Genomic DNA, 25,419 nt, shown 5'->3' on the forward strand with positions numbered 1-25,419 from the left:
CTTTTTTAGTAGTAAAGCAGTTCCTCTGAAGATGGGAGATGCAATTGTTCCACTTTCCGCTATAGAGGCATGCAAGCGGTCTCTGTGGAGCTCTTGGTAAGACCAGGTCCAACCTTGGTTGGTTCCATCATCTATGCTTCATGGGTTTTCACCACCAAATACCAAAGGCATGGGAGTAACCAGGGTTGGGCCTGGTCTTTCCAGGAGCTCCAGAGAGACCGCCTGGTGTGCTTCCATAACTGAATGCTGAACAATTACATCTCATCCAACCAGGAAAGAATTATTGAATTGTTGAATATTTCTAATTCTAGGTGTCTCCAAACCAACGGATCTCGTGGTTGTCCTAACTGTCGCCGATCTTCTGTGAAACCTGGTTTTGTATGAGGAGAAAGAAATAGGGGAACCAGATGGAATCTATTGAATATTGACCTGTATTCCAGGAACACCTGCAAAGGAGCTGTTCAGAAAATGCTTCTATGGGCAGCATTGGTCACTAGACGTGGTCTAGGGCTAAAGAATCATGGTGCTAATACTGGCACCATTGCTGACTAGCGTCTGTCAAACGTGACACGTTACATGAAAAGAGGTCAGAAAACCCTTGCAAAATGTGTACACAGTGCTAGTTTTTCATGTTTTTTTAAAGTCTATTTTATACTTTAAGGCACATATACTATGTACTGCACAGGAAAAGTTTGATTAGTGTTTTTGTAACCATTGCTTCTGAGTCTACCAAATTCATGTTATATAGTTGTGGTGGAAATTTTCATGTAGGTAAAGTCCTAGTATAACCAGTATGGTCAAGCATGGTGAGACCCAGCATGACCTACATGTCAAAGGATGGTATAAGCCAGTATGGTGCACCATCCCGAGAGTCAACATGACTTGTATGGCCCACCATCCTGAGAACCAATTTCACCTATACGGTGCACCATCCAGAGAGCCAACATGACCTGTACGGCACACCAGAGAGCCAACAAAACCTATGTGGCACACCATCCCAAGAACCATCACCACCTGTATGGGTAGCCATTTTCAGAGCCAATGTGCGCTCTATGGAACGTCATACTGAGAGCCAACATGATTTGGATGGCACACTATCCCAAGTGCCAACATGACTTCTATGGCACATGATTCTGAGATCCAGCATGACCTGTATAGCACCAACCCATCAGCCAACTTGATTTGTATGGCACACCATCCTGAGGTCCGGCTTGATATATATGGCACACCATGGTGGAACCTATACTTCAGCAACAACTGGGCAACCAGCTTGGCATGATACAACTTGCTTAACCCTTTGTATATTTAGTAGACTATACGACTTAGTGCTATCACCTAGAGATAAGAAAATTGGCTGTAATCTTATTAATGGACCTCTATGGCCAACATGTGGAGCAACAAAGAACCTGAACTTTTCAAAACGGAATGATTGGTGCTTTGTATCCTAGTGAATAAATTGTTGGCTACATTTACGGGAAACCTGAAATGGAGAGAACCTGTTTGCTTATCTCTATTCCTTGTCTCCATGAGGTTTGAGGACATTGTTTTTTTGCGTTCACAAGCATTACCGTGAGGATGTTCCATGTAGCTACATCTCTTCCACTGAAGAAGGGGATCTTCTTTTCCATGAACCTACCTCCCTCTGTATGTACAGTATGACTTGTCTTGTTCTGGCATTTCTGTATGGTCTTTTCCCTCTTGTAACATATGACCACTCAATCATTATTTGATTTTTTTTATCTGCTCACTTGAAGGGTATTTCACCACAAGACAATAAAGATTTAAGTCATGGATCAAGTTATGGTGTAAGCAGAGTTATTCCCTAGTTTTAGAATTTCATGAAGTAGTTGATAAACTTTATAAATCTGTTGCATTTACTTATCTGATCCTGGGTTACTTATAACCCAGAGCTGCAATCATAATTCTGCTGTTTATTAATAAACACAGTCAACCGGCTGGTTGAAAAACACACACTAACAGCAAACGCTGGATTGTCTGCTGCTCAAATCTTTTATGTCCTGTGTAAGGGCTCTTTCACACTGGTGAGTGTGATATCGGGTTGTGATTCATGGCCCGATATTGCAATTGCCCCCATATAAAAGCCCCGTGGATCCGAGGCGTTTTCATGCATCCCTGTGGGGATGAAGGGAATCCCCGCCGCTGAATTCTCCCATTGCTTTCAACGGGGCTGGCGCTGCTGCCGCCGGCCCCGTTGATGACAATGAGCGATCTTTCAGAAAAATAGGACATGCTGCGATGTATTTCCTGCATAGCATCACACAGTGTTAGTGTATCTTGACGCCACCGGAAGCTAGGGGTTTGGCAGGAGGAACGCCCCTCTCACACCCCTAGCTCCCGATTGGGTCAAGCATAGAAGGTCCTAGCAGCGTGCAAAGTGGCCTGCAGCCTTCCTGTCCCCAGGGTTACATTGCGGTATCCCAGCTCCCTTGCAGCCTCCATCCCGCTCCCTCCCCAGCGCGGTCGCTGCTCCCCTGCAGCCTCCGTCCCCCTTCCTTTCACAGCACTGTTCCCGCTGTTCTGCATCATCCGTCCCCCTCCCTCTGCGCATTTACATAGCTATGTCCACGCTCCCCTGCAGGCTCCGTCCCCCCCATCTGCAGTGCTGTCCCCGCAGTTACTTTGTGCCGTCGCTCCCCTGCAGCCTCCTCGTCCCCCTCCCTTCCTCCGGCATTCACTGTAATAGCAGCTCTGTGCTGCCGCTGTCGCCGCCGCTCGCTCGCTACCTCGTTGTCTGCCCCTGCTGCAGAGTGCAGGGAGGCCGCCGGTGAAGCCGCTCTTCCTCCGCCGCTGAGCAGTGCACGGAGGCCGCAGAGGAAGCTGCTCTTCCGCTGCCGCTGTCCACTGTAGGGGGGCCGGCGGAGGCCACCGACAGAGAAGAATAAACCGGTGTGCCAAAGTGTAAGCCGCTGGAGCACAGGTTGAGCCACTGTCACTTTGTATTGAGTTCCAGGACCTGAGAGGGGGGCGTGGCAGGCCTGTCAAAGAGCCTGTATGTTGTCACCACCCACAGTTCCGGTGGGGACAAGATACACTAATACCGCATCACACTATGGTGCCATGCAGGAAAACTACGGTAATGTGAATTAACCCATTTAAATGAATGAGGTTCATATTTGTGCGAGATTTGTGCATCTCGCAACGCACAAATCTTGTGTGGTTATCCTAGGGCTCCATCACACTGGTGATTTTGTTATCGCTGCGAGAAAATCATATTTGTATTCACACGATTTTTAAGTATCAATGATCCTTTTTCCTGAGAATAATCCCGCATTGCATCACTGCCATCCGCAATTTTCTTGCACAATTTTCTCACACGAAAAAACAACTAATGTTAAGAACGAATCGCATTGCACCAACATTGCAAGTTTGTGCGTTGCGATAAATCGGAGGCTCCATAGGGAAACATGGGCAATAGAAAAAAAATAGAAAAATGCAGAAAGATAATGATTTTCAAATGTCGCAACATCGCAGGGCAGAAAACATCGCGAATGGGAATTAAACCATTAAAAAGCATGGGTTTCATGATTCTGCGTTTTCACGTACTCTCGCATCACTCAAAAATCACTCTCTACCAAATGTGAAAGCACCCTTAAGAGTGGCTTTACAATGGACAACCATCATCAAAATACTAACGACCACCTGCCCGTCCGTGAGTGAGTGAGACAGTTACATGCTCTGGCCCTGATCACATGATAGTGATGTCATTACAGGTCACCGTCATGTGATCAGGGGCGATGCATGTAACTCACTTGGGATGAAGGACCTGTAATGACATCATCGTCATATGATCAGGGCTGGAGCCTGTAACTCACTCATGGACGGACAGGTGGTCGTTAGTATTTTGATGATGGTTGTCCATCATCCCACGTGCTGTGCTGCTTGTGATCCCTGTTGTATGGGATAAATAATGTATGTAGCAGAGCTTTATGCGATGTGCATGTAGCAGTGCTGTGTGTGTGTGACGTGCATGCAGCACAGGTGTGTGGCGCAATTTCCTCCAAAAGTTCAGTTTGGTCCAAATTAGTTCAAACCAAACTGGAAGTTCAGAAAACCCCCTAAAACTAGTCTCCAGCACTATCTAAGAGCCCCGAAGAAGAAGAGGTTGTGGTAGTGGCGGAGTTCAAAAAGTTTTTGCAAAGTTCAACCCAGATTTCTGTTCTACAGGTTCGGTTCGCTCATCTCTGGAGTGTTCGTCCCCATACTAATGATCCTCCTGCCGCATGGAAACCACATTGATGAACACTGATCAACATACTATATAGTCAATCGGCGCTTGTTACACGGGCAGAGAATCAGCCTGTGTAAAATTACATAAAGGAGTTATCGGGGTGCGGATGATTTTTAAAAGGTTGCTGCAAATGTGCTAAAACAATAAAACCAGCCATACTCATCCATTCGTTCCTGCGGCGATCCAATGCTGCTGTTCCCCTGATCTTTGTTTACGAACGGCTACCACCTGACCACAGTCAGTTGTCGCAGACCGCTTTCCTGACATCTTGACTCCTGGCATCTGATCTGTGATACCAGGAGAAGGAAAAGTGATCACTGCAGCCCCTGATTGGCTGCAGCAGTCAGGTGGTAATTGTTCATAAACAAAGACTGGTACCGGGTAGGACTGCGCGCTGGTTTGCCGCAGAAGCGTATGGGCGAGTGTGACTGCTTTTATTGTTTTACCCCATTTGCAGCAATTCCGTACCCGGACTACCACATAAAGGCAGAATTGAAATCTACATATACAGGGTGGCCAAAAATTATATATATATATATATATATACACACACACCGTGTTTCCCCGAAAATAAGACAGTGTCTTATATTAATTTTTGTTCAAAAAGGTTTAACTTTTTTACATGTATAGCTGCCTGGACACTATTTAAATTGACTTTTTTAATTAACTGTTAGCAGGGCTTAATTTTGGAGTAGGGCTTATATTTCAAGCATCCTTAAAAAGCCTGAAAAATCATTTTGCATCCTCAAAAATTCTGGAAAATCATGCTATGTCTTATTTTCAGGGTATGTCTTATTTTCAGGGAAACAGGAGATATATATATATGTAGATGTACATAGATAGATAGATATACACACACTCTATGACAGTTGGTTGTTGTATATGTACCAAAGTGCACAGAGATCTTGAAATGCTTTCAGCCTCTGTTTTCCATGGCACATTTAACTGCATGGAACTGCATGGCAATGACTACCTGCGGACGCAATGGCACATTATCACAGGCTTTTTGGCATATGTCCAGGGGAATTGTACGGAACGTCTCGGTTATTGCAGCTCAAAGATGATGCCCCCTGCTGGTAATTGCTTCATGTTCACATGAAAAGCATGGAATTTGAATCCCTTATGTCACATTTGAGGTCCAAGACGCGTTCACAAACATCATATATAATTTGGGGGCACCCTGTACCCATCCATGCACCCTTGTTATGCATTACCTGCTGTCACGTCTACATACGTGTTTTCTTGCATAAGCATTAGATTTTATTTTAACCATAGGTAAACTTGCAGTGCTGATATTTTATAACATCTGTTCTCTTACATTGCTGTGTTACAATAGTCCATGGGGGATATATATCTGTGCGGTGAAAGTTTCCATAGCGCCATCTGTTGTCCAGAGAAGGAATCACAGTTTTGAAGTTGATTAGGAGAGAAGATCATTCTTGCGCTTTGGTGATAAAGGAGCTGCAAAGCACAAGATAGGAAAGCAACACATGTAATAATACAAGATATAAATGATCCAGATATATACAATTAATGCAATTTTGTCTGTAGCTCTCTTGGAAAGCACAGGGTCTGCAGCTCAAGGGAACTAGATATGTCCATCATTAGGCAAAGGTTGGGGTTTAGGAAAGAGGTAGAGACAGCTTGGACCAGTTCCAGAGAGCAGACAGCCCATTAGGAGGTTTGCACTTAATTTGCATTCCATGCGCCGCATGAAAATAGTCATGGCAGCAGCATGAATTGGATCAAAAGTATGATCAGACTGGTCTCCAAATCCCCCACCAATGGTTAGGTTTGGTTTATGGTGGAAAATGTGGGTGATAGGCTTCCTTTTACAAGAAGTTGGGGACAGAAGGCAGAGCTGCAATTGCAGGATCAGACTACGCAGGATGTGTTTGTAGTCTGTTACCATGGAAACACATACTGTAGGTTTGCATAGGAACTGTAGGAACAAACAATGGGAGATTTTTTTAAAATTAAGACTGTTTGCAAAGTTGCTGCATTTTAATTTTAGATGGATTATTTTAGATGCCAAAGAACAATAAGAAAGACATAGACTTTAAAGGAAATCTATAATCAGACTGGCGCTGGTGACACCAATGGTATATAGGGAACAATACATTAAAGAGTTGGAAAAAGCTTTTCTTTAAATTAAAGGCTGGAATGCCCAAATTTCTTGTAAAAGTGAGGTGTATTTGCCCAGAGTTAGTGGGGACCTTCCATAATGTTATATGTCTGTCTCCTGCCATTGTCCTGTCAGTGTCTTAATTGTGGAATGCATCCGAGTTATGTGTAATGCACCTCTGCAGCACTGAATGGGTTAAAGGGGTTGTCCCGCGCCGAAACGGGTTTTTTTCTTTTTTCAACAGCCCCCCCGTTCGGCGCGAGACAAACCCGATGCAGGGGTTAAACAAGAAAACCGCACAGTGCTTACCTGAATCCCCGCGCTCCGGTGACTTCTTACTTACCTGCTGAAGATGGCCGCCGGGATCTTCTCCCTCGGTGGACCGCAGGTCTTCTGTGCGGTCCATTGCCGATTCCAGCCTCCTGATTGGCTGGAATCGGCACATGACGGGGCGGAGCTACAAGGAGCCGCTCTCCGGCACGAGCGGCCCCATTGAGAAAAGAAGAAGACCGGACTGCGCAAGCGCGTCTAATCTGGAGATTAGACGCTAAAAATTAGACGGCACCATGGAGACGAGGACGCTAGCAACGGAACAGGTAAGTGAATAACTTCTTATAACTTCTGTATGGCTCATAATTAATGCACAATGTACATTACAAAGTGCATTAATATGGCCATACAGAAGTGTATAGACCCACTTGCTTTCGCGGGACAACCCCTTTAATGTCTGGATTATGTCTGGAAAATGTATCCTGTTGTGTGTCATGTGACCATGTTAGATGTATGTGTTTGCAAGGATGCTATGCTAGGTAGTCTAGAGCAGTACCCTCTAGTCTAAATGAGAGCAAGGAGTGTTTCTGTCAAGCCTGCAAGTCATTGAGTGAACCCCACAGACACAGATTGGTCTGTGTGTGGACAGAATGGAGGAAGCTCAGCGATTCCCTTCTGCTTGGCCTGGGACCAGTCTACCTAGGATATGCCAGTGATACCACAAAGCACTAAATGTGAGATAGAAGGACCGCTGCTTGGAGGGAGAAAGGCACCAGAAACGTGAGTGTTGACCGGTAGATAGTTGGAGAGAGAGAGAGAGTCGCCAGGAGCGGGATCACACAGATAACTAGTGTAGTGGCCCGAAGTCTATATATCTGGCTCATCCATAAATGTCCACCTGCAAGTGAGTGTGAGTGGAGTGTTGTGTCCTCCTCCGCTGTGTGTGTCCAGGAGCAGAGTCATACAGATAACTCAGACTGTAGGCCCGATGTCATCCTGTATGTCGGAGTGTGTGTGCCCAGTAGCGGGGTCATACAGAAAACTCAGACTGTAGGCCATGTTCTCCTCCCTCACCTCTTTGAACTGTTCTTCCTGCACTGGTGTGTGAAGTTGTTTTCAAGTGAATAGGTAAATTTCCAGTCACTGCCCGTTCCCAGTGATTGAAGTTTCTAATTCAACTGTGTGTGGACTTTCTTATTTGCCCCTCAGATATCCAAGGAATGGTGGTGTCACACGTGTCAGAATCTCTTCTGGTCCACTACACGATTAATCAGGTAGCCGCTGTCCCAGCGTTGCCTGGAAGAGACCTGGCGGTGCCTTGGCTGAGGTTACGTGCATCCCTCTGAGGAGGAGTTTAGTAGAGCCACAGTGACAAGTGCCATCTCTACCCCGCCATCTTCTCAGCATGTGCTGCGTGTCTCAGTCGCAGCGGGACATTACACTAGGACTATGGATTGTTTGGAATACCTCGAGAATCCTCCCTATCACACCGCCTTCTCTCGTTGTACTTGTGCTAAACCGTTGTTGTAAAGTGGACTTTACTAAAAGTTTGTCCCGGTTTGTCCAGAAAGTTTCCCTGTGTGTGGACTAAGTTATTCCGTTATCAAGTTTCACCGCAGAGGATGGAACGGTGGCGTCACGAGTGACAAGAAGATTGCAGGTAACCTTCGGTTACTTTTCCCTGTGACCTTCCCCAGTGGTAACTTGGTCGGGTTCTGAGCTATCCTCAGGGGAGGAGATGGTAGAGCCACCCGTGACAAAGTCTTTATCTACCCCGCCATCTCCTTGGCTGTGTGCCCGCTCCTCGGATGCTGCAGAGGTTTAATCCTTCGCGCTCTGTGTGGTAATGAACCCCTAATGGTCTGATAGGGAGACCTAGACAAAACAATGCCTTCCACTCCCTGGTCATACTCTCTGTAATTGAGGGGTGATGTAGATAATGTTTGCTACAAATATTGTGAATGTGCCACAAAACCACATCGCAATGCATGCACAGAAAAGACAGTTGAGTCTTCCCACAATGGGTTTCTTGGTCCGGTATCATACTCGCTCGTGTGAATGCAGTCTGTAATGTGGGCATTACAGGCTTTAATACAAACTTTGCTACCTCTCTAATGTACTGTTCATATAACATGCCATTGGTATCACCAGCTCCGAGCTTCTGACAGGTCCCCCTTACAGCACTCCTCCAGTTAGAGACATCTCCCACCATGATCTCTACATTAACACTTAATGGTGTAATTTTTAAGCAACATTTTAAAGATTTTGAGCCATAAATATTCTTTTATTCTAGTCTTTACTGGTCGCTGCTTACAGCTGCAATAGTTTCAGTTGATTTCATAGATTTTATCAGGCTGTTCTTTTGGCACTGCCAAATTACACACCCTTTAATCCAAAGTAGTCACTTACAGAACCCCAGCGCCCAAGTTAGGAGTTTCAGAGTGTACACCATGATAGCTGTAAGCCATTTAATTACACTGCGTGCCACGTCCTACCTCACTCTAGTGTTCTAATTGGTAATATAATTTTACTTACTCTTCATCCATCTATCTATCTACTCTGTTTCCCCGAAAATAAGACCCACCCTGAAAATAAGACCTAGCATGATTTTCCAGAATTTTTGAGGATGCTTGAAATATAAGCCCTACTCCAAAATTAAGCCCAGCTTACAGTTAATTAAAAAAGTCTATTTAAATAGTGTCCAGGCAGCTATACATGTAAAAAAGTTAAATCTTTTTGAGCAAAAACTAATATGACACTGTCTTATTTTCGGGGAAACACGGTATCTTACATCTATCTATCTAATATCTATCTATCTCATATAAATCTATCCCATATCTATCTATCCTATCTATCTACCTATCTCATATCTATCTATCTCAAATTTATCTATCTATCTATCTCAAATCTATCTATGTATCTTTCTCATATCTATTTATCTGTCTCATATTTATCAATTATCACATATATCTGTTTATCTATGTATCTCTCATATCTATCTATCTATCTATCTATCTATCTATCTATCTCTCATATCTATCTATCTATCTATCTATCTCATATCTATCTATCTATCTATCATTCATCTATCTATATCCTATCTCATATTTATCTACTGGTATCTATCTATTTATCTATCTATCTATCTCTCCGTTTTCTATCTATCTATCTATCTCATATCTATCCCATATCTATCTCATATCTATCCCATATCTATCTCTCCATTTTCTTTCTATCTATCTATCTATCTATCCCATATCTATCTATCTATCTATCTATCTATCTATCTATCTATCTCCTATCTCATATTTATCTACTGGTATCTATCTATCTCTCCATTTTCTTTCTATCTATCTATCTGTCTCTCATATCTATCTATCTATCTATCTATCTATCTATCTATCTATCTATCTATCTCCTATCTATCTATCTATCTATCTCCTATCTATCTCATATCTATCTCTCCATTTTCTTTCTATCTAGCTATCCATTTTCTTTCTATCTATCTATCCATTTTCTTTCTATCTATCTCTCCATCTTCTATCTCTCTATGTATCTCATATCTATCCCATATCTATCTATCTCATATATATCTATCTATCTATCTCTTATCTATCTCATATCTATCCCATATCTATCTCTCCATTTTCTTTCTATCTATCCCATATCTATCTATCTCTCCATTTTCTTTCTATCTATCTATCTATTTTCTATCTCTCCATCTTCTATCTCTCTATGTATCTCATATCTATCTATCTCATATCTATCTATCTATCTATCTATCTATCTATCTATCTATCTATCTATCTATCTATCTATCCCATATCTATCTATCTATCCCATATCTATCTCATATCTATCTATCTATTTTCTATCTCTCCATCTTCTATCTCTCTATGTATCTCATATCTATCCCATATCTATCTATCTCATATCTATCCCATATCGATCCCATATCTATCTATCTATCTATCTATCTATCCCATATCTATCTATCTATCATTCATCTATCTATATCCTATCTCATATCTATATCTATCTATCTATCTCATATCTATATCTATCTATCTATCTCATATATATATCTATCTATCTAATATCTATCTATCCTATCTATCTATCTATCTATCTATCTATCTATCTATCTATCTCATATCTATCTATCTATCTCAAATTTATCTATCTATCTCAAATCTATTTATGTATCTTTCTCATATCTATTTATCTATCTCATATTTATCAATTATCACATATATCTGTTTATCTATCTATCATTCATCTATCTATATCTCATATTTATCTACTGGTATCTATCTATCTCCTATCTATCTCATATCTATCTCTCCATTTTCTTTCTATCTATCTATCGATCTCTCCATTTTCTTTCTATCTATTTTCTATCTCTCCATCTTCTATCTCTCTATGTATCTCATATCTATCCCATATCTATCTATCTCATATCTTTCAATCTATCTATCTCCTATCTATCTATCTATCTATCTATCTATCTATCTATCTATCTATCTATCTATCTATCTATCCCATATCTATCTATCTATCTATCTATCTATCCCATATCTATCTATCTATCTATCTATCTATCTATCTATCTATCTATCTATCTATCTATCTCATATCTATCTATCTATCTATCTCATATCTATCTATCTATCTATCTCCTATCTATCTATCTATCTATCTATCTATCTATCTATCTATCTATCTATCTATCTATCCCCTATCTATCTATCTATCTATCTCATATCTATCCATCTATCTCATATGTATCTATCTATCTCATATCTATCTATCTATCTATCTATCTCCTATCTATCTATCTATCTATCTATCTATCTATCTATCTATCTATCTATCCCCTATCTATCTATCTATCTCATATCTATTTACAACTACAGTATAAGCTTTCATTTCTTGCACTGGTCTCCTCATATGATGCAGAGAGAGACCTAATGGACCCCCTAAGGCTTTGTACGATTGCCTCCTCTACACCCACTAAGGTTACACCCCTGGTATTACATTGTATGTGTTCTACAAAGACTATGAAAGTAGAGTCTTCCATTATAATGTATGGGCCCTCCATCACAGTCCAATTACATAACTGCTGACAAGATATCTCATTGAGCCTCTGCACAGTTTTGACTGCGATCTCTGCACCCCCTACAGCTGTAGTACAAATATCCCCCCTCCCGTAATGCGCAGGTATTGAACCTCATCCCAGCTGCATTTTAGCTAATTTAACGGCATGTGTGTTGATAATTTTGCCTTGCAATTAGAAACCCTACCTGGCTGGTATTGTTACGGTCTGACCTTTTTGAAATGTACGAGACATGTCCATTTTTAGGGTTAAATTAGTCAGACTGGCAATATTCCACATTACAATCATCTGTCATTAGAGATTATTTAACGGCAGGAGATTATATTCTTCTGTGATCAAAGGCGGAAATTAAATTGTGCAGAGTTATTACCACTACGGAATTAACAATACCAAATCACTTTGCTCATAGTCAATGCAAAAATGAAAAGGGAACATTCTCAATAGAAATGTGCCCTCCCCCTCCTACACATGCAACACAAATACACAATATCGATTGGAGGTCTTGCATGCTTGGGTTTTAGCAAGCCGATTTCATACCCAAATGAAGAAACTTTGCAAAAATCTTGATTAACCCCTTAGGCTATGTTCACATCTGTGTTTGGGGATTCCATAATGTGACCAGGAAAGGTGAGTCCCTTGGGCAAACGCATCTATGTCATGATGGAACCAAATGGCACCAAATGGACCTTATTGACTATGCTGTCCATTTAGGGTGGACACCCACTAGCGTTTTTTTTTTCTTGCGCTGCGAGAGCAAGTGAAAACACTCGTCTCGCCGTGCAAAAAAAACCCCTGCGATATTGCGAAATGCTTTCAATGGGGCCGGCAGCAGCAGCGCCAGCCCCATTGAAAGCATAGGGGATGAAGGAATCCTCTGCCACAGTTGTGGCAGAAGTTCAGGATGCAATATCGTTGCTTTCAATGGGGTCGGCACTGCTGCTGCCGGCCCCATTGAAAGCAGTGGTTTTTAGGCAACCCCCGCAGCATGATTTTCGGGGAAGGGCTTGAAATATAAGCCCTTTCCTGAAAATCATCCCTAGCTGGTAAAAAAATTCATCAATAATTAGCTAAGCGCTGTCTGTAATTGGCTGAGTGCTCAGCCAATCAGCACAGCCCTTTCAGGAAGCGGAGATTTTTAAATCCCCACCTGCTGAAAGTGCTGGACAGCAGTGCCAGGGAGCCAGCCAGAGGACGCGTCTGAGCGGCGGAGAGGTGAGTAAAGAATTTTTTTGTTTTTTTCACTATCTAGGGAGGATTTTCAGGGAAGGGCTTATATTTTAAGCTTTTCCCCGAAAGTCTTGCTGCGGGGGTTGCCTAAAAACCACTGCTTTCAATGGGGCCGGCAGCAGCAGCGCCGACCCCATTGAAAGCAATTGGATAGCATCCTGGACTTCTGCCACAGCTGTGACAGCTGTGGCAGAGGATTCCTTCATTCCCGCGGTCCGCACGGGGAGGAAGGACACTCCTGCCACAGCTGTGGCAGAAGTCTGTGATAAACTCACTATGTTTTTGATGGGGCTAGCGCTGCTGCCACTGGCACCATTGAAAACACTGAGCGATATCGCAGATTTCTTCTCTGCGATGCGAAGCTCTACTGAAACATCACAAATGAGTATGAAACCATTGAAAATCATTGGTTTCATAATCATCACTGTTGCATCGCAGGGAAAAAAAATCGCAAATGGGTGTCCACCCTAAGTCTCCATTCAGCTGTCTAGCGTTTTACCAGATAAAAAAGTCCTTCATGCAGGACTTTTTCTTCTGCCATTTTTTGTCAGATCTGTGACAGAACTTCAGAATGGAGGTTCCTTACACAGATGTGAACATAGTATTAGCGACGAGCCGTAATCTTTGAAAATTTCTGGAGGACAGGAGAAGTCCAAGAAGATTGGGGACAACATCTGCCATTCTTCATCTTCAAAAAAAAGGGAAGAAGGTTGGTCCAGGAAACTATAGGCCTGTGAGCCTGACTTCTATACCGGGAAAGATCTTTGAACAAATTATTAAACAGCATGTATGCAAGTACTTGGATGAGAATGGAGTAATTAACCAGAGCAAGCATGGGATTGTAACAAACAAGTCATGCCAGACGAATCTAATTTCATTCTATGACAGAATCACCGACTGAGTTGATCAGAGAAATGCGGTGGATATAGAATATCTTGTCTTTAGTAAAGTACCATACTGATTGAAAAAAGGACCAAATATGGGATTGACAAGGCGACTGTTAGGTGGATTCACAACTGGCTGAGTGATCGTATATAAAGAGTGGTCATAAATGGCTGCACATCCAAGGGAAAGAATGCATCACCAGGGGGACCACAAAGCTCTGTCCTCGGTCCAGGGGTCAACATTTTTATAAATGATCTGGTGGAGGGAACTGATAGGAAACTGATCAAATTTGCAGATGACACAAAGCTAGGAGAGATAGCTAAGACTAGGCAAGAGAGAGGAGACTCAAAAATTCAAATAGACAAGTTTGAACAGTGGGGGGCGACTAACAAAATGGTATTTAACTCCTTAAGGATGTTGCACTTTTTTTCCATTTTCAGTTTTTCCTCTTTCCCTTTAAAAAATCATGACCCTTTTATTTATCCATCCACATAGATGTCAGAGGGCTTGTTTATTGCAGGTAATTGTATTTTTCAATGGTACTATTTAATAAACCATAGAATGCACTGAAAAACTGTTCAAAAATTCTAAATGGAGTGGAATGAAAAAAAACAAACATCTGCCCTCTTTAGGGGGTCTTGTTTCTACGGCGTACACACTGCAGCAATAATTACATAACTTCATTCTATTAGTCAGTAGGATTACTACAATACCAAATTTATAGTTTTTTTTGCTGCACTACCTTTATTCTTTTCCAAAGACATTTAGTTTTTAAAAATTATTTTCTGCCGCCATCTTCTGGCAGCCATAACTTTTTTATCTTCCGTCGACATAGTTGTGCGAGGACTAATTTTTTGCGGGACGTCCTGTAGTCTCTATTGGTATCATTTTGGAGTTCATACAACTTTTTGATTGCTTTTTATTACATTTTTCTTGAAGACTGGATGACCAAAAAAAGCGCAATTCTGGCGTTATTTTTTTTTTACTGATGTTGTTCACTGTGCAGGGTAAATAAATAATATGTTACTTTGATAGATCAAACTTTTATTATACGCAGTGATACCAAATATGTTTTGGGTTTTATTATTTAGGTTATTTTATTATAAACATGGCAAAAGTTGTTTTTTTTTACTTTTATTACCGTTTATTTTTTTAATAATTATTAAAACTTTTTAAAGTTGGTTTTTACATTTTGTTTTAGTCCCCACAGGGGACAAAAACTGGCAGTGGTTCGATCGCTCCTGCGGTATAATGTAATGCCAAAGTGTTATATTATACCACAATCTGACAGGCAATTTATGAAGCCACGCCACAGGCATAGCTTGATAGGCAATCTGCGATAGCAGCTCAGAGGCCTTTCAGAAGGCCTCCAGCTGAATGGCAACCGCACTGCAACCTGCGATCTTACAGCAGAGAGCAGTGCAGGTCAGAATTGACAGTGGCATTTAAAGGGTTAACAGCTTGGATCAGGGGCGATCCTTATCAGAGCTGTTGCGGGTCGGCTGTAAGAAACATTGTATGGAGCAGGATAGACCCCTGATCCCCCTACATATATACATCGAACCTCAAGAACATAAATGTACATCCCAAAGTATTAAGATGCTAACAGGGAGAAATCCAAGGTCCTACATCTTGGCATGAAAAATGAAAAAAGCACATACAGAATTGGGCTAAGCAGCAGCACATGTGAAAAAGACTTGGGTATACTAATAGATCACAGACAGAACATGAGTCAACAGTGTGATGCAGCAGCCAAAAAGGCAAACACAATTCTGGGATGTATTAACAGAAGCATAGAGTCTAGATTATGTGAGGTAATTATCCCCCTCTACTCTTCCTTAGGGTGGCTTCATACAAGCGTGTTTTTGTGCGTGCATACGCGTGCACAAAAACATGCGTCTATTAGAACCAATGCATTCCCTACGATGTGTTCATATGTCTGTGCTTTACAGGTGGGCACCTGAGGTGCTCAGCCAATCACCAGCAGCTCTCGCTGAATGAATGACAGGCGACAGCTGCCTGTGATTGGCTAAGCGCCTCAGCCAATCACAAGCAGCTCTTTCAGCAGGCAGGGATTTTAAATCCCCGCCTGCTCAAAGAACTGCATTACAGAGTCGGGGACAATGCAGAGAGGACGCAGATGAGCCCTGGGAGCTGAAGGAAGGTGAGTATGTTTTTTTTTTATTTTTTAGACTACCTTGCCTTGTTTTTCAGGGAAGGGCTTAAATTTAAAGCCCTTCCCTGAAAAACAATTAAGGGGTGTCGGCAGCTGGATCCTCTACCGCAGCTGTCATCTGTGACAGCTGTGGTAGGGAATTCTTCATTCCCTGCAGGGATGAAGAATTCCTTTGCTGCATCTGTCATATCTGTGACAGGTGCAGCAGCGAATTCTTTATTCCCAGCGGGGATGAAGAAAACATCTGCCCCATGTGGCAGATGTGTTCTTCATCCCCGCGGGGTACATGTCAGCGACAGACAGGTGAGTATATATATTTTTTTACACTAAAATGGTTGTTTTTCAGGGAAGAGCTTATATTTAAAGCTCTTCCCTGAAAAACAATTAAGGGGTGCCGGCAGACCATTGCCTTCAATGGAGCCGCCAGCAGCAGCTGGCGCACCTGCATATACAAATGTTTTGGCATGTATACAGGTGCGCACCTATGTATGCACACGTACATGCTCGTGTAAAGCCACCCTTAGTCAGACCTCATCTGGAATACTGTGTCCAGTTCTGGGCACCCCAATTTAAAAAAGACATAGACAAACTGGAGCAAGTTTAGAGAAGAGTTACCAGGATGGTGAGCGGTCTGCAAATCATGTCCTATGAGGAACGGTTAAAGGATCTGGGAATGTTTAGCTTGCAAAAAAGAAGGCTGAGAGGAGACTTAATAGCTATCTACAAATATCTGAAGGGCTGTCACAGTGCAGAGGGATCAGCCCTATTCTCATCTGCACAAGGAAAGACTAGAAGCAATGGGATGAAACTGGAAGGGAGGAGACACAGATTAGATATTAGACAGTGAGGGGGATTAATGAGTGGAACAGGTTACCACTGGAGGGGGTGAGTTCTCCCTCAATGGAAATGTTCAAACAAAGGCTGGACAGACATCTGTCTGGGATGATTTAGTGAATCCTACACTGAGCAGGGGGTCAGACCCGATGACCCTGGAGGTCCCTTCCAACCATTCTGTGATACTACTTTGTGTCTTAAGGACCAAGGGATTTTCATCATTACATTGCAAGAGCCATAACTAGAGATAAGCGAGCATACTCGCTAAGGCAAACTACTCGAGCGAGTAGTGCCTTATGCGAGTACCACCTGCCCGCTCGTCTCTAAAGATTCGGGTGCCGGTGGGGGAGAGCGGTGAGTTGCCGGAGTGAGCAGGGGGGAGCGGGGGGGAGAGAGTGTGAGAGAGAGAGATCTCCCCCCCCCCACCCGTTCCTCCTCGCTCTCTCCCGCCGACACCCGAATCTTTAGAGATGAGCGGGCAGGTACTCGCATAAGGCACTACTCGCTCGAGTAGTTTGCCTTAGCGATTATGCTCACTCATCTCTAGCCATAACCCGTTGACATAGCTGTATGAGGGCTTGTTTTTATTTTTTTGGGCCGAGTTGTATTTTGCAAAAGAGGGCAAAAACCAGATCCCTGAGCAGTGGAAAAATATCGCCCTGTGAGATAAATAAAGATTTCTGTTGCACCATATTGATGGGAGGGTCAGACTTTGGTGCAAGAAGCATGAATCGATGAACTTCCTGTCAAGTGTTAACAGTTTAGACTGTTGGAGTTGGAGTAATGGTGTGGCGAAGTTTGGCACATACTGGGGCCTTTCATACCTGTGGATGGATGCCACAATGAATTGCTGCAGTTCTAAAAGCCGAAGAAGGTCCATTGTGCTACTCAATGGGGGTGTCTAATAAACTGGCCATTCATGCTATTACCCTGCAGCATGTCTGTTCTACACACATGTATGAGTCTCAGTATCTACTTACAGAAAAAGTATGTAGCAAAGAATCCATTTGCCTGGACAGAGGAGTCACTGTGAAAATGTACCAGCAGAGAATGGGTAGAAGATGTGAAATCCAACTTGGGAAGGTGACCACATTTCTTGGCTTGTTTCCGACCATCGCGAAGGTGAAAATAGTCATACGAGCAACTTGGTGATGGCTCCAAACTAAATGGAGCAACATGGAGTGTAATCTGCAAACACAACATGAAGTTAAAAACGTTATCACAGGGTATTCCATAAATGCCTGATAGGTGAGGGTGTCAAAGCTGGGCCCCCCAAGCAACCATGGTTCCCATGCCTGTAAACTGACTGCATTCCCCACAGAAACTTAGCAGAGATGATTGTAAATGTTTTAGAGAGGAATATCCCTTTAAGACCACCTTGGAGTCCCTCATACCCACAGGAAATCACTTACCTTGTAACCAGCAGGCGCAGATAAGATCCACACACAGTTCATTGAGTTAGGGTATTTAGAGGGAAAATGTGGAGTTGAAAAATTTCCGGTTGCATTGGTTAAGGATTCCCCACACTTTACTGCAATGTAAGACAGGCATAATGTTACCAGCTGCCATAAATAAAATATCACATGGATATGGCTGAACTTGGTGTTAACTTATCAACTTACACTATCCTACCAAAAGTAATTGACAAGAATCAAAAGTAGTATTTATTTTGATGTGCTAATACTTAGTGGGGCTCCTTCGGCCCTAATGACATCAGATGCTCTCCGTGGCATACTTTCTACTAACGTCTGATACACTTCAGCTGGGATTTCCCTCCATTCATCCTGCAAATGTTCGGCAAATTGTCTCAAAGAAAATGGACACCGTTCATATTTTCTGATCTGATGTTCCAGTTTATCCCAAAGAGGTTCAGTAGGGTTCATGTCGGGACTCTGTGCAGCCGGTCTAATCGTGGAACATCCATATCCTTAAACCAACGATCAAACAGCGTTTTATTTGTGGCAAGTCACGTTGTCTTGTTGGAAGTATGGCCGAACATTCCCAGAGTATTACCACATTGTTAGCAGCACATTATCGTCTAGAACAGGGGTCCCCAACTCCAGTCCTCAGGGACCACCAACAGGTCATGTTTTCAGGATATCCTATGGTAAGAACACATGTGGCAATGTCTGAGACACTGACTAAAATTACATCACCTGTGCAATACTGAGGAAATCCTGAAAACCTGACCTGTTGGTGGTCCCTGAGGACTGGAGTTGGGGAACACTGGTCTAGAATGTGAAAATAACCTCCATGTTCACGGTTTTGCCAACACAGCCATAATGGAATCTCCATTGTACTTACCTGTTGGCACAACACACTCAGGTAAAAGGGGATCCCCAGGATCCTCCACACCCAGGTACGGCCATCTGATTTGAAGATGGAGTAGTGTGATTCGTCACTCCATAGAACATTCTTCCATTGCTCAACTGTAGCTGGGCCAATTCATCCTCTTTGAGAGAACACACCAGACGTTTGCAGGATGAATGGAGGGAAATACCAGCTGAAGTAGAAATAATACCATGGAGAGTATCCAATGTTATTAGGGCTAAAGGAGCCCCACTAAGTATCAACTTATGTAAATAAATACTTCTTATGATTCTTGCACAGGTGTCCAATTGCTTTTGGTAGGAGAGTGTATGACCTGGTAGCAAGTGTTTAATGCTTCTGTAGCACCACCACACGGATAATGAATATTACACAGTTCTAATAGAAAGTGATGGGCTGTCCATATAATGCATAGACATGCCAAGTCCTCCAGAATTCCTTAATACGGCACTTGAAAATGGGTTTTCTAAACCAGACTACTCTTTTATAGGCACAAAGCTGAATGTGAGTATATTATTTGCCTTCATTACAAAGCATACCCATAACCACCCTTATAGAATACTTAATGCAGCGCAACTTCTAAAAGTTCCTTGCATTGAGCAGAACAAACTTTCGACGCACTTGAATTGTATGTCGCCTTAAAGCTGCTTCCAATCCCTGAGCTGGTAAGTTCTATTTTGATAAACTTTCCAGAGGAAATCTTTGCCGGTGGAGTCATGCTTCCACAGGTTCTGTTGATAAGAATGGGGAACTCTCTTCCGATTCCATCATACACAGTAACAGAGGAATGAGCGCAGTCTGGTGAGGACGGAACGCCGAATGACTCAAACTGCAGGAAAACCTAGAAGGAATGCAAGGATAAGGTCATTTTGATTATTTACAGCAGCAAAAAGCAACACAATCTATCATCCATGTTATCCTATGTACTATATGGCCAGTGGCAGATTAAGGGGACCATGGGCCCAGGGCTGTGAACAAACCTGGGCTCACCCCCCACACACACAACGTACATCTCCAGTCGAATATTCTCTAGTAAAACATTAAATTTGCAGCCACAACAATAATCACTTGGGGTGGATTTTGGTGTGGATTGGCTCCAGATTTAACCCCTTCTGCGCAGTAATCTCCAGTGATCACAGTTTTCTGCTCTCTGGGGCCAGATGCACCACTGAGATTTTTTCCAGCCATGGTTCACCTCTGCTCACTCTCCGCACTCTGCTGCAACGCCTAATTAACTTTTCAGTGCCTCCGATAGTAATAATGTGCTCACTGTGGCCCCATTTAGTAATAGTAACCTCTTCAGTGGCCCTATTTAGTGTATGACCACCTCTGTGAACCCAATTAATAATAGGTCCTCCAATGTTCCCCAATTAGCAACGGCATCCTCAGTGGCCCTAATTCGTACTAGGGCTCTCTCTGTGCCCCAAAATAGTATACAGAGAGTGGCCACAGTAGATACACTGGCTCCACTGCTTATTCTCCGGATGCTGGGTATGGAAGGGGTGAAATTGCTTATTACACACAGTATGTCCTCTCTGCTGCATGGGAGCTCACAAGTGCACATCAGGACATCATCACTCCTCTCCCTAGCACTCACTGTACTAGGAGTACTGATGCTGGAAAGGAGGGGGAGTGACTGATGATGTCCTGCTGTGCTCCTGCTAACCCCCTTCCTCTCCCTGCAGCTGGAGGTTTAGCAATGCGGGTTAAAATATGGGTGATTGGTATGGCAGTGGGCCCTCCTAGGCCTTGGTCCAGGGCGGTTGCCCCAATTATATTCTGCCATTGTATATGGCTTAGCATATTTCTACCAGTACCTTGTCCTCTGGGACCCGGATCAGCCAAACACAAGTTGTAATGTTTGAATTCTTCTTTGACTCCCAAGAAAATGTTCCCTGTACGTCTGGCAGCAGGTAACTACAGATATCTAAAATAACAAAAACAAGTATCTAGGCACTGCACTGCCAAGCCCTGCCGTCTAAATGATACACAGGGTCATGGAATACAATTTCCTGCAATCCACGGTATGTGGTCATTCATGCACATTGTGGGCTTTTACTTTGTCCCTCTGTAAGAGAAACAAAATGATCTTGTAGATATGATAGCTTTTAATGGCCAACAAAAAGAAATGATGTCACAGCAAGCTTTTGAGGCTACTAGGCCCCTTCATCAGGTTTATAGATTATAATCCCATTGAAGAGGCCTAGTAGCCTCGAAAGCTTGCTGTAACATATTTTCTTTTCATTGGCCATTAAAAGCTATCATATCTACAAGATTAATTTTTTTCTCTTGCCAAGAGGAATAAAAAAGTTTTCCGTTGGCTAACACAGTACGAAACCTTTATTCTTTGTCCCCCCTGTGCATGTCTTGCTCTACGAAACAGGAGACAGAAAGGGACACACATAGTCACACTGGCCTGTAGGCTGAGATAAAGACCAGGAGACTAAAGTGCAGCCCAGTAGGTAAGACATCTAGTTGGACACACACATCCTGGTCTTGAATGGATTGACATTGACAATGACCGCTTGCCACAAATCCATATTTTGTAATCTCACTTCCTCTGTTTGAAACCACCAACACATTGATAAATCACATCCAGGAAGCTTCCTGTAAAAATCAATACCCCTCAACAGTACATTTACATTTCCTGTGGTCACCGCGTCAATACAAGTCACTCAACTGGAGATGTTCACTGTGAGGATACAATTCGCTAACAGTGTTAGACATCTGAATCAGCTCATTCTTCACCACTTAACTGCATTCATAGAGCTTGTTAATCTTGGCAACATCCAAAGAACTTAACCCAACACGTTGACCAATAAAAGCATGGGGGTTGCCAGTCGGTTCAAGGGTAGGTTTTCCAGCATCATTTGCAAAGGCAAACCTGTATCAAATGCATAAAGGACACATTGAAGACTACGAATACAGTGCTTTATAGTAAATGTAATGTCGTACCCACATCGTAACCCAGGGATATGCTGGGTACATTGATCTGTATATATATGGTAGTAGCATAGTCTGTAAGGCTGAAAAAAAAAACAGCTCAACATATTGTCCTGCAATGTTGATCCAGAGGAAGGAAAAAAGCCAACTGTGAGGTGGAAGCCAATTTTCTTCATTTTAGGGAAAATAAATATTCTTCCCGACCTCAATCTGGCAATTGGAATAATTCTCGGATCACTGACCCTACTGAAGTAATCAGTGATATAACATGTAATATTCTAACCCTCAAGAATGGCGTCCAGGCCCCACTTAAACTCTTTAAGAAAGTTCACCATCATTACGTCCTCCAGCAGAGAGTTCCGTAGTCTCACTGCTCTTACAGTAAAGAACCCCCTTCTATGTTGGTGTAGAAACCTTCTGTCCTCTAGACATAAAGGGCCTCCCATTGTTACAGTTCTGGGTATAAATGGATGATGGGAAAGATCTCTGTATTGTCCCCTGATATATCCATACATAATTATTAGGTTGGACCTCAGCCATCTCTTTACTAACCCAAGTAACCCCAATGTTGATAACCTCTCTGCATACACGATAATACATTTGCTGGGCCACGAGAGGCCATGTTCTCTCTGCTCAGCCCCAGACATTTTTGAAAAATGGTGAACACATCATAAGTAGAGATGAGCGAGCACCCAAATGCTCGGGTCCGCGTTATTCGAGTCGAGCTTTTCGTAAAATTCGAGAGCTCTACTCGAGTAACGAACCCCATTGACTACAATGGGAGACTCGAGCATTTTTGCATGTGGGACGCCGGGTGCCGAGCTTTATTTATTTTTTTCTAGGTTAGTTTCTCTCTCTCTCTCTCTCTCTCCCCCTGCCTGCCAGATAAAAAATTTGCCAATGACAGGGAGGGGCCAAAACAGGCACGTCACAGCGGGGAGGAGCCAAAAACTGGGGCGGGGTCGAACACGGCTTGATGCTCGTTCGAGTAACGAGGACCATCGAGAACGCTAATACTCGAACGAGCATCAAGCTCGGCAGAGTATGTTCGCTCAACTCTAATCATAACATCAAAAAAGTCACAATTGTTTGTACAGATAGGGTGGGTGCAAAAATGTTCAACTTTTCTTTTTTATTATTCCATAAACCTTTCCTGAAGTGAAGTGACAGCCTACTTATGTGGCACAAAATAATACTTTTTTTCCTCCCCCGTCCCCAAATCCCACCTGGACTATATTGAAATATGACATTCCAGTTTACCATTTTATATTGCGTTCGTTATGTTTTTTTCCCTTCCAATGCCATTAGTCCCACCCAACTTACTTGCCATAGTGTAGAACAGACAGGTAATCATAAGGCACTCCCAGATTTTGGGTGCTCATTTTGTAGAAATTGCGTTCTTTATCTACAAGGAAAGAGGACAGAGTTGAATAATACATGTTGTGGAAGAACAGGGGATGAACAGGGAATGAAGGAGTTTATTCTATATCATGGTAGGAGTTAGAGGCGTAACTTGAAGCTTCTGGGCCCCAATGCAAAAGCTGTAATGGGGCCCCCAACTATAATGCTTTATTCATCTTACTAGGCTTACTATATGGAGAAGTTAGGCCTTATGGGCCCCCAAGGCTCCTGGGCCCGGGTGCAACCGCATCCCCTGCATCCTCTATAGTTACGCCCATGGTAGGAGTGTCATTTCTGTTTCTAGCGGGATAATGTTACTTCTTGTGCAGATGGCTAAGTTGATATAAGGAGTCTTATAGGCCCGGCAATGCTCCCTGGGAAAAGAGGCATGTAAATAAGTTCTCCGACATTATGTAAACAGATATGTAAAATTCATTGGTTGTTGTTTTAGAGGGTCATGTGTAGTGTCCACCTTGAAGGGGTTGTACAGGATTAGAAGAACGTGGCTGCTCTGTTCCAAAATCAGTGTAACACCTGTCCAGTGGACCACTCTGTCTGGCCCAAAATATCAATTGAAATGTTGGTTGTAGGTCAGATTTAAAGGACTTGTACCAAGATAGACTTTTATCATCTATCCATAGGATAGACCTCCACCGATCCTGAGAGCAGAGGTCCAGTGTTCTCCTCTTTTGTCACAGCGGGGTTGCTTCTCCCACCTGCAGTGACATCAAATTAAATGCAGTGATAGCTGCGCATGCGGGGCCACCAATGCAGTGATAGCTGCGCATGCGAGGCCACCACTCCATTTATTCATTTTATATGGGGCTGACGGAAATAGCCAAGTGCTTGTACTAGGCTATCTCCATCCATCCCACTGAAAATGAACAAAGTGGCACCACACATGTGCGACCACCGTTTCATTCAATCTCCTCCTCACCGCAGGGGATGCAGTGAACTTGCAGTGAGGAGGAGAAGGGAGTCCCGTTCTCAGGATCGGTGGGGGTCAAAGCAGTGAGCCTTCCCTATGGATAGGTGATAAAAGTCTATCTTGGTACACCCCCTTTAACCTAATCATCAGCAGGACTAGGACATCAGAGTTACGGTAGCCTGGGCGAATGGTCATACCTTGGCTGATGTTCCCCCAGTTAATGCGAATGTACTTGTCTCTGTCACTGCGGCACTGCTCATGTTGAAAGCCCAGAGAGTGAAGTAGTTCATGCTGAATTATACCCCAGTGCAGACATCCCGGTTTCATGAGGGACAGGTCTTGTGCTCCTCCTACACGCCCGACAAAGGACCAGCATCTTCAGGAAAGCAAATGAAATGACCGATGAATATTATCACCATATTACAGTCAAACCATCTAGAAGCCAAATTGCTCCTTTTCGCTCCAAATTCCCGATGCTAGGACTTGCGCGAGTTTCCTTCAGTAAATCAGAATGTGTTGTGCTTATCGGCACACTTAATGGTAATCAATGCAAAGATTCAGTTTGCTTTCTCAGCTCTATACCTGAATACCCTAGACAAGATAAAGTAAAATGTTGTCCCTTCCCCCCCAGATACCCTGCACCCGGGGCACATGCCCCGCCAGCCCCTTCCCAGCACCCCAATATAATTGTATCTCATCCTCAGAACGGTAAGATAAAACATAAAGCTGCATGGTGTGCATCACAAGTGGATCGGCAATCACATCTCTAGCATTTCATGCCTTTGATAAGAAGATTAAAACAACGTAGCAACCATTGATTGCCTCCAATTTACTGTTATGAAAGTGGAATGGTGTTTAATAAAGCAGAGTGGCATGAAAAGCCGAGGGCTGACCCCAATCAGAGAGAGAGAGAAGGCGTCTTTGTTATAGTGATCAA

At 43.1% G+C, this 25,419-nt stretch overlaps 2 protein-coding genes across 2 annotated transcripts in view; one reads left to right on the forward strand and one right to left on the reverse strand.

The window, feature by feature from the left end:
* Window positions 1-1,797, forward strand: part of RAPSN (receptor associated protein of the synapse) — a 45,835-nt gene extending 44,038 nt beyond the window's left edge. The window contains exon 8 of the mRNA XM_066583323.1: window positions 312-1,797. Coding sequence (XP_066439420.1) covers window positions 312-384 — 73 coding nt within the window. The 3' untranslated portion in view covers window positions 385-1,797. The remainder of the gene's footprint in view (window positions 1-311) is intronic.
* Window positions 1,798-5,538: 3,741 nt separating this feature from the next.
* LOC136581665 (embryonic protein UVS.2-like) overlaps window positions 5,539-25,419 on the reverse strand; it is a 30,820-nt gene continuing 10,939 nt past the window's right edge. Inside the window, exons 3-10 of the mRNA XM_066582289.1 lie at window positions 24,680-24,858; window positions 23,477-23,558; window positions 21,967-22,094; window positions 21,028-21,137; window positions 19,832-20,051; window positions 18,295-18,413; window positions 17,863-18,070; window positions 5,539-5,710 (exon numbers count right to left, since the gene is read on the reverse strand). Coding sequence (XP_066438386.1) covers window positions 5,670-5,710; window positions 17,863-18,070; window positions 18,295-18,413; window positions 19,832-20,051; window positions 21,028-21,137; window positions 21,967-22,094; window positions 23,477-23,558; window positions 24,680-24,858 — 1,087 coding nt within the window. The 3' untranslated portion in view covers window positions 5,539-5,669. The remainder of the gene's footprint in view (window positions 5,711-17,862; window positions 18,071-18,294; window positions 18,414-19,831; window positions 20,052-21,027; window positions 21,138-21,966; window positions 22,095-23,476; window positions 23,559-24,679; window positions 24,859-25,419) is intronic.

This window comes from Eleutherodactylus coqui, chromosome 11, assembly GCF_035609145.1.
Source record: "Eleutherodactylus coqui strain aEleCoq1 chromosome 11, aEleCoq1.hap1, whole genome shotgun sequence".
Taxonomy (NCBI): domain Eukaryota; kingdom Metazoa; phylum Chordata; class Amphibia; order Anura; family Eleutherodactylidae; genus Eleutherodactylus; species Eleutherodactylus coqui.